At 50.7% G+C, this 11462-nt stretch overlaps 1 protein-coding gene and 1 long non-coding RNA gene across 2 annotated transcripts; one reads left to right on the top strand and one right to left on the bottom strand.

Annotated features, from left to right (window-relative positions):
* Positions 1-41: 41 nt before the first annotated feature.
* LOC109288922 lies at positions 42-11456 on the bottom strand. The gene is made up of 2 exons (XR_002095262.1): positions 11338-11456; positions 42-3121 (listed from the first exon to the last, which is right to left on the bottom strand). It is a non-coding gene; the product is annotated as an uncharacterized LOC109288922 (long non-coding RNA).
* Positions 3972-8257, top strand: LOC109288921 (protein B4). The gene is made up of 5 exons (XM_019504657.1): positions 3972-4088; positions 4880-5154; positions 5778-5907; positions 7161-7222; positions 7552-8257. Exons 1-5 carry the CDS (start codon positions 4058-4060, stop codon positions 8008-8010), a joined length of 957 nt encoding a protein of 318 aa, XP_019360202.1. The 5' UTR covers positions 3972-4057; the 3' UTR covers positions 8011-8257.
* Positions 11457-11462: the final 6 nt, after the last annotated feature.

The raw sequence follows: 11462 nt of genomic DNA, 5'->3' as shown, positions 1-11462 counted from the left end.
GGTAGGACATGGCCATTAGCAGCATGTCTAGAGTAATCTTGGGGGGGTGGATTGTGTCCTGTCTTCCACCTCCCTTGCTTGCAACCCAGTAGTTGTGCTGTGTACAAGGACTTGGCTTTGAACCTTAAGCAGCAGCTGACTTAAAAATGTCTTTTCTGTAGCATGTGATGTTAGGTTTCCATAGCAACATCTATAGTCATTTGGCTTCCCCCTGACTCCTCCCATGTGTCCCTAGACCACACCCCTATAGTTTGAGCTCTTTATGGTTCTCATGTGGTTCACCTACCAATTTTCAGCTGTAATTTGATTTGGCATCAGACCAAGTAGGAGGTTTTGGCCAGCGCTTGTGCTTTTGAGGGTTGATTGGTAGCAAATTGCTACGCTTTTCTTCAACTCTGTAGCAAGCAAGCCATGGGAGCATATGGCTCAGAGACTTCAACATATGTTTTGAGCACTACAAGATGGCATATTGCAATTGTAGCAATGTTCTTTATTTTTATTTTTAGCTCAATTATACAAATAAGATGTTTTTCTCGCTGTTCAGTGTTATCAACATTTGAAACTATTTTTGTACGTTATTATCCTCTCTGATTTCTAATCCCATGCAGCTTTGCAAGGTCTGATAGGGAAGGTATAGAAACCACGCAAGTTAAACCTTTAATAAAGAGCAATTTGCAAGTACAATTCTCTCATTATTTTTTTATCGATACTTCTCCATATTCATTGAAATCTAAAGATCAGAGGTTCATGAATCATTCAGTGTTTTAGCTAATGTCTCATTTATGTACTCAGAATCTGAAAGGCTTTTTTGGGAGAGCAGAAAAGAGATTTGATTGCCCAGTTATATTTCCCTTTACAGAAAGAATACAGTCATTGAGATGGTGGGCTGAAAACCCTGTCATAGTCTTGACAATGACCAGGCCAATGTAGCCAAGAGGAGGAGATGGCTTGCATTCAGAGCTGCTCTAAGGAGTAAGCAAAATGCCATGCCCTCTTCTGCTGCATCTCTCCTTTTGGGATCTCACAACATTTCGCTGCAGCACTCTTCAATGGAGAGATCCATTTGCTTTTGCCCACACACAACAAATATTTGAAGGGTGCTGCAGATCCACTGCCCTGGTTTGAAGTACATCCTTCATCCTGTATCCTGCCTGACATCTTTGCCTGGGAGCTAGCTGGAAACCAAAGACGTGAGCTCGCCTTAAACACCAGTGGAGTATCAGCAACAGCAGCACAAACACTCCCATAAACTGCTCCTTAGAGGGGCTTCACCAACAGCCTCGAAGGATCACTGTAGAGCGTGCAGAAGTAGTTCAGTGGGCATTGATCTTTCAGTTGTGGAGCCTGTATAAAGCAGACACCTGGATTGACTCACAGACCCAAGGTATCTTTACTCTTTATTTCAAACAACAGCTCATACTTAACTCCAAAGGCCCCTGGTTCAACTCTGCTGCATTGGCTACAATGGCAGCTGACAGCCGTACTTGTAAGGGGTAACCCAGACAGGACTTGCACCCAAAGTGACAAATGGTGAAGACAAACAGAAGGAATAAGTGAGACTGGGGAGCAGTAAAACCAGCGCTCTCGCCTAGCAGGCAGTGGCAGTAGTCCTGGATACAAGTCAAAGTTTTGATTGCTTTCTTTCAGAGAAGAGCTTTGAGATTGATCCCAGGAGCTGTGGCCCCCTGGGGAAATGTTCAGTCTTAGCTATTCCCTGTGAGCTCCAGCGCTGGTATCACAACTGCTCAGCAGTCCTCCCTTTGCTGCTGAGAGGTGCGGCTCCATCTCTTATTCCAAAGCAAAATCAATCCAAAGCAGAAACATCTGCTGTGGTTGGGGAGGGGGTAGAAGCTGGTACTGATTTTGTCCAGACACATCAGCTGCCTGAAGAGCTGCTGAATTATACCTGCCTTAACAAGGGAGGCTGCAATGCAAATGCGAAGCCAGCTCCGCTTCACCTGCATAGGTTTTGTTTTTTTCTGGTTCCTTATAGACATTTAACATGAGAGATCTCTGGGCAGATTTACACATTCCTAAACATCTAATAAATGTATTGAATAAACCAGGAATTAAAGTCTCCTTCAGATAATCCCAGCATGTCTGTGAAGTCTTTGATCCACAAGTGATTTTACAAATGACAGCTGGCCAAACCTATAAAAAAAAACTAAGGACTCACATTTCATCCACTACAGAAATGTGGCCATTTCTAGCATGAAACCCTGACAATATCTCACAATTATCAGCAACAGCACATGGCGATTTAGACCAGGAAGGGGAGAAGATCATCACATGCAGCTGATCCCCTGGGAGGAATGTGTGTAGGGCAGTGTGATGGTCCGATCTGAATCTGAGCAGGACTGATGTTAAAAGTTCAGAATTAGTACAAAAATAAAGTACCATGAGTTCCTCGATGGCCTCAAATAGCCAACAGCTCAGGTCTCATCTCATTTTCTTCTCTTTAGGTGTCCTGTAGAAGACAATGCCTCTCCCAATACAAGGCACATGCTGCAGAAGCAGCTCAGGCAGAGTGGAGAGTGCGAGAAGCACACGGATGGGTGAAGATTGTATCAAGTCATTGAAGACACCAGCACAACTCGGTTGGGTGATAGCAGGTGTTAGCTGAGGACGAGCAGAAATTGCTCTTGTATTTTGGTGAGTTTCACCAGAAAGACCCAAGTGTAAGGTGAGACCGCAGCTCTGCCCCTTGCCCATTGCTGGTGTCCACAAGGTATGGGCTTGTACCATGTTTGCAGTCATCTCAAGACGGTTGTCAAAAAAACAAGCCCTGCCCACTTGATCCTGCTCCACATTCACCCCCCAAAACACTGTGCAGTAGCTTTACGGTGTGGTCAGGGGTGCTCCCAGGATCTCAGTCCAGGGATTGCTCCTGAGATCATCATGGGGCAGACGCACCACCCCTCGAACAGCAAACGCACAAGTTATTTTCAGAGTGCAACACACCTGCAGGGGGTAGGGCAGGTCTCTTAGCAGTGGTCTCAGGACCTCTGTGGACACAGTATGGACCCACCCTGGGGCTGTCTGAAATGCTAGTTTGGAAGCCGCATTTGCTCCTTCTGTCTGAGCACATGCTCCCTTTAGCTCGTGCAATCTCTCTCTCTTTCTCTCTGAGCTGCTGAGTTACATGCCTACAGAGACCGGCCTCTGGCCAGCACTGGCACTTTCCACTTACATGCGTAAGCAGGAGCAGCTCAGGCTCCTGCCGGAGCTTCCCAGTCCTGGTTTCTCACATCCTTGCTGTTCCCATCTGGGTGCCCCTGGAGCTCAGAGACTGCCAAGATGCATTAGACAAATGGGGATTATGACAGAGCCAGCAAACTCATTATGGACCTAGTCCAGGCCTGAGTGTTTCTGGTGCGGTGCTTAGGGCTTTGGCTCCGCTGGGGCGAGCAGCTGGCAAAGCCAGCGAGCAGGGTGCAGGCACAAACCTCCTGTGCCCCTGGAGAAGGGAAAACATAGGGCTGACACTCTGGCCTCATCCAGCCTGGGGTGCTCTTTGCCAGCAACTCCCAGCTCATCCTCAGTCTCCTTCATTTCCCTTGCTGCCTCCTTAGTCGGTCTCTGTGCACAGAGGACAGCTGCACTGGGCAGCTCGGGGCTCCCACAACACAGACCTCTGCCCTGGGGCGTGCGTGGACAGACTCGCCCCACCCAGGCATCCCACAGCCGCTTGGTGGCAGGATCTGACGCCCTGCGCGGCTGCACCTGCTCCAATGAATGCCACCCGCAGATGAAAGGCGATGGTTTGGTCAGCGGCAGAGATGGCTTAGGTTTGGAGTCCTCCCCTGCACCCGCTCGCCTGTCCCACAGAGCTGGCAAACGAAACTCAGCCCTGCTGCTGCCACCTGTTCCCCATCTCACTGGCACGGGGACTTGAATGAGAATAATTAGCAGCTGCCGGCTGCAGCCCTCTCAATTAAGATGCTAATCAGAGAAATTAGCAGGAAAGTGAGGTGAACCTGTGAATAAAATCCTCTTTGCAGCCAGTCTGGGCTGGGCTGCCATGTGAGGCAGCAGACTGGGAAGTCTGCTGTGAGCAATGGCTGTTGTTGTAATGGCCTCCAAGCCAGGTAAGGCCTCCATTCCACCTGGGTGGTCAGGATTTGGCTGTCTCTTTCTTGCATGTCCTTTGACTCCTCTGAATATGAATCTCGAGCTCTAATCCCTTCAGTGCAAGTGAATCCTCTTAGGGATCAAACTGTCATTATTATTTTATTCAAAATAGCCTCTCAGGGGAGGGGGGGGCTTGAAAGTGGCTTGTTTTGGTGGATTTCAGGTAACTAAATTAACCCCCTGAGCCCTGTCTGAGTGATGGGAGAATGGGTGTGGGCAGACCTTGGAGCACTTAAAAAGGCTTGGAGAAACTTAACTAGTGTTGCCAGGTCACCATCTGTGCTCTGCTCTGAGGAAGAGCCTGCCAGTGGGGCCTCCTCCCAGGGAGAAAAATGTCCTTGTGGCTAAGGAGAGAAGACTCGGCTCCCCAGGCCGATCTCGAGCCCGTGCGCAGGCTTCTTGTGAGGTCAAGGCCAGACTGCTGAAGGTATTTGTCTTCCTAATGGATGCTGAAATTGGTGTGAGCTGATACTTAAACCTCCCCTAAGCCTCAGTGTCTCTAATTCACATCCCCCTGCAAATGCAAAGGCTGTCTCTTTTGGTCTGTGAAGACCTCAAGGCAGAGCTTGACCTGCCCACGGGCCTTGGTCAAAAAGGGGCCTGATTCAAGCTGAGGGCGGCAGGTGCTACTGCTGTTATAACTGCCTTGGGTTTTCTGCTTGTGTATCTTCTCGCTGTGAATAGAGGCGAGCCACGTTCCTGAGCCTGATGGTAACTGTCCTCTTCCCCCATGCTCTCTCCTGCTCAGCCAAGGTGGCCAGGCTGTCCAGCATCTTTAACTGCAAAAGCAAAGGCAGCCACCCGCCGACGCTCAGCATGGTGATTGAAGCGCTGAAGGCTCAGAACGAGCGGAAGGGCACCTCGGTCGTTGCCATCAAGCGCTATATCCTCACCAAGTACCCTGCTGTAGACTCAATCCGACTGAAATACCTGCTGAAAAAGGCCCTGACCAAGGGCCTTAAGGATGGGTGCCTGGTGAGACCCCAGAACTCCTCTGCTTTGGGGGCCACAGGAAGGTTTAAGGTGAGTTGCTTGCTGGATCAACTGCCATGGGCTGCATGGTGTTGGATGCCCAGGCCCCAAACCTGGGCCGGACCCTGCGTGTCCTGGGAAAGATGCCTGCCCAGCTGCTCTACAGCAAGATGCCAAGAGCCGGGTGAATGGGGCAACCCCCTCTCTGGCTGGGAGTCTCTTGTCCCTTGAAATGAGTAGGCAGGGCTGTGGGCCTCGGGGAAGGTCAATGGGGCAAGTGACCCTCCTGAGGTGGGAGCAACGATCACGGTTACACGGAAATCGTGGCTTATCCCATAATGATGTTTTTCAGGCTGCAGGTAGATGTGCCTTGGCTATGGAAAGACTGGATGACATGGGGCCCTGGGTGTCCTGGGATGTAGCCAGCTGCCCCATACAGGACTACTGGGTGGCCGGGGCAATGGGAGCTGCCCACCAAACAATGGTCTGTGGCAGGGCTGGAAGCTGTATGATGCCTATGGAAGCTTTGCCAAGAGGATGGGCTGATGGAAATTGCCTGCCTCTCCTTGGTGTCAGCCTTTGAACTACGCCTACCTGGTGCCTGGCTCCAAGTGTGCTCGCCCAGCAGCTGAACTGCATGCAGTGATTGTTGCTTTGCTCTTGCTTTTTACTAGTTAGCACCTGAGAAGCCCAAGCTTAAAAAAGCATCGGGAAAGGTAGATCCAGCAGAAGGAAAGGGCCCCAAACCGGGGAAACCAGGAGCAAAAAAACACAAAGCAGCTGCTGGGAAAGCTGGCAATAAAGGTGAGAGGGCCCCTTTCTTCCCCTGTACTGCTCGGCTCCCTCTGCAGAGGTTGGCAATGGGCGCAGGCTGCTGGGTGAATGGACATGTCTCTTTTTTAGAGCACTGGTGTTGGCCCTCGGGGCCTGGCTCTCCAGCAAACCTGACCAAGAAAGCAGCAAATGCCTGAGCAGACCCTGGTCCATCTCGGGTGCCGAGGTTGTGATCCTGACTCGGTCCCAGCCCAGCCCAGCCCTGTAGTGCCTGACCCCCTCCCTACTGCCCCGGGGCACCTTTCTGCTGGACCTTGGAGCTTGGAGGCACATACAGCTGCATCTGCACATCCAGAATTGCCCAGGGCTGATGAAGCTGTGCAGTTCAGTGCCTCATTCATACCAAAGCAAGTCGGGGTCCAGAACCTAGGTTCCTACCCAAAGTCTTGAGCTGATAACTCTGCTTGAGGCTGCCCAACATGCCCCTGCAGGCCTGGGCACCTTACCGCATGCAGCGATGGCCACAGTGTCCTCCAGTCTGTGCCTGGACACGGCGTTGATGCTGGGCTGTGCCCCTTCATGGATATCCCAGTGGCCAGAGCTGCTGCCCAAGGAAGTGAGAGCCCCAAGTTCCAGCCCCTGCTTGGCCTGGGGGAGGCTTTGACCCCCCTCTCTGGCTGGTCTGGAGCAAGGGTCTCCTGCATTAGGCTAGTCACTGGCTCACACCTGTGTGGGGGGCCCTGAATGAGGCACCTGAAGGCGTGTAGGCCTTGTCTGCTCTGCTCCCTCTTGGGAGCAACCGAGCGCTCAACCAGCTCGGTGCTGACTGGATCCTGTCCTGAGGTGCCTGCCTCCTCTGGTACCTCCTGCAGGGCTCTGGGCTCCGCTCTGGACCTACAAGCTCGCATTCAAGTCCTTTATTGGCGCCTGCTTCTTGACCTGACTTCACCAGTGCTACAGCCACCCAGCATGGCCTGGGCCTCAGTGGCTCTGAAAGCAAGCATTGAAAACTGCTGGTTGCTTCTGCTGACCCTATTGACCTCTACTAAACCATGCTGTAGTGTTCAGTTGGCTGCTTTAGCTGCCTTCAGGAGGGAGTCTGCAGTGCCCACACTCCTCCTCATTGATGCCCACATCTCCTGGTGTGCTGGAACTACCCCGCTCTACAAGGGGGCATCTTTCCTGTGAAGCTATTTGGGGGGGTGGGGGTGGCTATAGCCTTGCATGGAGTGGACACATGCGTGGGAAGAACCAACTCATCCTCCCCCAACATTTCCTTTCAGGAGATGCAATGGAGGGGAAACCCAAAGCTGAGAAGAAGAAACCCAAGGCAAAACTTGCCAATGTAAGTACTGGCTGCCATCCATCTCCTTGATGAGCCTCATAACTGCAGTGCAAAGGGAAGAGCTTGGGAGCAGCTGCTCTTGTAAAGTTGTGTGTGAGGAATATTGGCAAGGAAGCGGCTTCCTGCTGCGGAGTCCTGAAGTATTAACTCTTTTCCAAGCTGTGAAGGAAATATGGGGGGTGCGTGTTTTCCATTATGGGGAACAGAGGGCAGAATTCAAAGCTGCTGTCTACTAAACCCACCGCTCCCTCACCTTGCTATGGGCTTGTGGCTGGTTAAGTGAGCATGTGCTATTGCGATAACGAGCCTCAAACTCCTTCTCTTGGTAGGGCCAACAGAAAGCTCCAGTGAAGCCAAAGACTTCTGATGGCAAAGCAATGCCGGCAAAGAAGCAGCCCCGTGCCAAAGAGGGGCCTCAAGGGAAAGCGGCTAATGAGGCAAAGAAAACTGCCAGAAAAGAGAAGATGGTCCCAGGAGGGGGTGGCCCCTCCAAAGTGGAGGCAGGAGACCAGAGGGCTGCTACCTCCTCCAAAGCCAAGGCGGCTCCTAGGCCAAAGAAGCCTACAAAACCCAAAGAGACGAAGGGTGAGAAGGCACCAGCCAAAGCCAAGGCAGCTCCTGCTGCCAAGAAAACCACTGTGAAGGGGAAGGGAGAGGCAAAGGGCGCTGAGAAAGGCAAAGGGAAGAAGGGGGAGGCAGCCCCAGGTTCTCAGTCTGGCAAAGAGAAAGAGGATACAGAAGGCAAATCCACCAAAGCTGGCAGCAAGCCTGGCAAGAAAGCAGGCTAGAGTCTCCTGACTCCAGAACTACCTTTGGGGCAGGCAGGGGCATAGGAAATGCTTGGACAATGGCTGCTCCTGCCTGAGGAAGATGGATTGGTGCTTGGCTCCATCCAGACCAGTGTTTTAATGACGTTCCTCGACTGCTTTGATCCTGGCTATGCATGGGTTACTCTGGTTTTTAATCTCTGACTGAAGCAAACCGGTTTTAACTGTGTGCCTATTACTTGTTTTCCAATAAAGGTAGTCAACTGTTCCTGGGAGTAATGGTTTTTGTGCCTGGCTTGCAGGTACCCTGGAAACTGCAGAAGACCTAGCATTAGCTCCCTGTGTCCCACTTTCCTTCTTGCTGGGATACCAGATTAGACTGAGCTTGAGCCCAGTTGTGGAGACTAAGTCTTGCTAGCTAGACCAGTGGCAAATGCCGGCCAAGTCCCAGGGGCCAGAGTGCCAGCACTGGCAACCCCTTTGTAGGGGAGTCTCCAGCATGTGGGACTGCAGCTATGTTCTGACCACCACCCCCCTCTGGGGAAGGGGGTAGTCATAGACTTCATAGACGTTAGGGCTTGAAGGGACCTCGAAGATCACCAAGTCCAGCCCCCCCGCCCCAGAGGCAGGAAGCTTGCTAGGGCCAAAGGATTCCCCAGCAAGATATACACCCAAATGTTTCTTGAATAGGTGCCCTGCACCACTTCTGGAGGGAGTCTATTCAGGTCTTGGGGGGTAGGGCTTGGACAGTAAAGAAATTTTCTTTTTTTTTTTTTTTTCTTATGTCCACCTTAAACTCGTCCAAGACTGTTTTAAGACCGTTGGTCCTTGTCTTTCCTTGGGGCGCTCTGGTGAACAGATGTTCTGTGGACTTTGTAAGCAGCCACTAGGTCCCCCTTGAGCCTGAGCTTTTCCAGGCTGAAGATCCCATGGTTCTCAGCCTCTCATCATAAGGCCTGTTCTCTTGCCCTCTGATCATGCATGTGCCTGTCCTCGGGACTCTCTCAAGCTTCTCCACATCCTTCTTGAATTGTGGAGCCCAGAATTGGATGCAGTACTCCAGCTGCAGCCTCCCCAAGGCTGAGTACAGCGGGAGGATGACATCCTGAGATTTAACTGAAGTGTCTATGGATGCAAGCCAGAGCTTGGTTTGCTTTACCAGCTGTGGCATTGCATTGGTGGCTCATGTTCATCTTGTGGTTCCCCCACCCCCATCCTCTCAAGACCCTAATGAACCCATTAGCCCCTTAACTACATGCTGCTCATGGCAAAGCATAGAGGTTATGAAAAAGTAAGTCTCCCATCCACAAATCTAGCCATGCTGTAGTGAGGTTTAACTTGACTGCAGTCTGGCATGGCCAAAGGGCTGCAAGCAAATCTCTGCCTGGGACCGGCAAGGCCTGGGCAAGAGGAGGAACTTGCCATTGGTAAAATCCTGGGAGGCCTGGATTCTGCCACTACACAAGTTGACCTCACTGTTGTCCTTGTGTTTAATACCTTGATCAGCTTGGATTACAGGAGGGCTGTAAAAGCTGCTTTCTATCTATACCTGGATGAAGCACCTGTTAAGGGCTCATAGTGAGAAACCTTTACATGTCCTGTAGTAGACCCTAATAAAATAAAGGGTTACTTGACTGGGCATGGCAGGTATCACTTGCATGAAAACTGGTTAAGTTGTACCCTACCTGTACTTGTTTTCCAGACCTTTCTTGGCTTCTAGTGCCCATCGATCATCTTGGTGAGGGTGCCACAAGGGAAAGCTCTAATACTGGAGGCTGGTATTGCTGAACTTGGAGCAATTGTTGGAAGAAATCAAATGTCTAGTTTGCTTTTGTCTGTTGCACATTATGCAAAAGTTTCCAGGGGAAAGGCAGGTAGCGATAAGGGTCAGACTTTGCTGGGAGGGAGAAGAACTTGCCTTCTCTCGGCCTCGGTGCCTAAAGAGGCTTTGGATAATCTTCAGTTGGCCTTGTTAATGCCCTGCAAGGCTTCCCCCTCTAGGCAGAGTAACTAACTGTTTTTGCCTCATTCTGTAGGGGTTCAAGTGAGTGGAGTGAACTCACTTTTTCTCTCAGTTCAAATTCAATGTCATGTTGCTGCATCCTTAATTGGATTGAGGTTTGCATTCTCCACTGTAATACCAAGACCATCTCTGGTTGCAGTTAAAACTCCTGAGGTGCCTAAGCCTGTTTTTTTTTGTAGTCATTAAGTGCCAGCAACAATGTCACACATGAAGGTAGAACAATGCAGGAAGGGGATGGGAAGTGAGAGTGTGTGTACACACCTGTGTACTGTCTTCCCTTCTCCCACCAGGAGGCCCTGTGCTAAGCAGCAATGGACCACTTCCCAGGCCTTTTAAGGTGACCAGCCTGGAAAGTAACCAAATAGTCAGTGTTTTCCTTTCCTTGATCTTCTCCCAAGCATGTGTTTGCATGTGGGAAGGGAGAAGCCCTTGTTGACAGGAACGGCTTCAAGGGCTGTGAGCAGTAATGATCCTTAAGAAGGGCGTGTCTGGATGCATGCATTTTAGCTGACCCCACAGGTCAGTGCTGTTGAAAACCATGCAGAGCAGATGCATTCTGGGCAAAAGCAGATATGCAAGAGGTGCAGCCAAAAGCGCTTGCGCACGAGGGAAGTATCGGTGTTGTACTCAGGGGAAGGCAGGGCCTTTTGTAAGTTTTAACCAGACTCATGGAGGAAGTTCAGACTTTCTTCCCTAACAATGTCCTGTAGCACCTGCCCCTACCCTTTAAATTGCAAAGCCTGACCTCTACCCCAGTGAATGGAAAGGCTGAGGCCATTGCTCCTGCTCACATAGTATGTGCACCTATCTACCCACTTCCATCATCCTATCTGCCAGGGCTGTGGCCTTCTCGAGGCTCGTGGGCAGAAACCTTCCCCACACCAAGTCTGAGCACCTTGTTTTATTACAAAGAGAAGTTTCCAAAGAATCTGCCATTTCCACCAAACAGCAGGGAAGGGACCCACACCCACAATGCCACCACGCCATAAAAAAGCAGATCACAAAGGATTTGGGGTTGAGGCAACATGATGCAACCCTCAAATTTCTGGGCTTGGAAGTAATGACCTTAAATGGTTTTAGCAAATATTTTAACTCCTGGGGTCTGTGGGGTGTGTGCGCATGGTTGGTGGGTTTGTTTTGTTTTTTGCTTTGGAAAAAGAATTGAATAAAGCATAAGCCACACTGCACGTGCTCTCCAATCCTGTCAGCCAGAGCCAAGCCATGCCCAGCACTTGATGCCAAGTGCTAAGGAGCCCAGCTGCTTTCCAGTGTTGTGACATGGGGCTTTCCCCTCATGAAGCCACCTCCTTCCTCAAAATGCACACCCTTCTCCCTCTCTCTCCACTGATACATGTCACCTTCAGCTTCCCCATCGCTTCTGCATGTGTTTCTGGCAGCTATTCACAGTTTGTAAAGGAAAAAAAATCTTTTTTTTTTTTTTTTTTTTTTT

The sequence above is a fragment of the Gavialis gangeticus genome, unplaced genomic scaffold (assembly GCF_001723915.1).
Source record: "Gavialis gangeticus isolate Ggan-Ray unplaced genomic scaffold, GavGan_comp1, whole genome shotgun sequence".
NCBI lineage: Eukaryota > Metazoa > Chordata > Crocodylia > Gavialidae > Gavialis > Gavialis gangeticus.
This window is presented reverse-complemented; position numbering and strand designations above follow the sequence as displayed.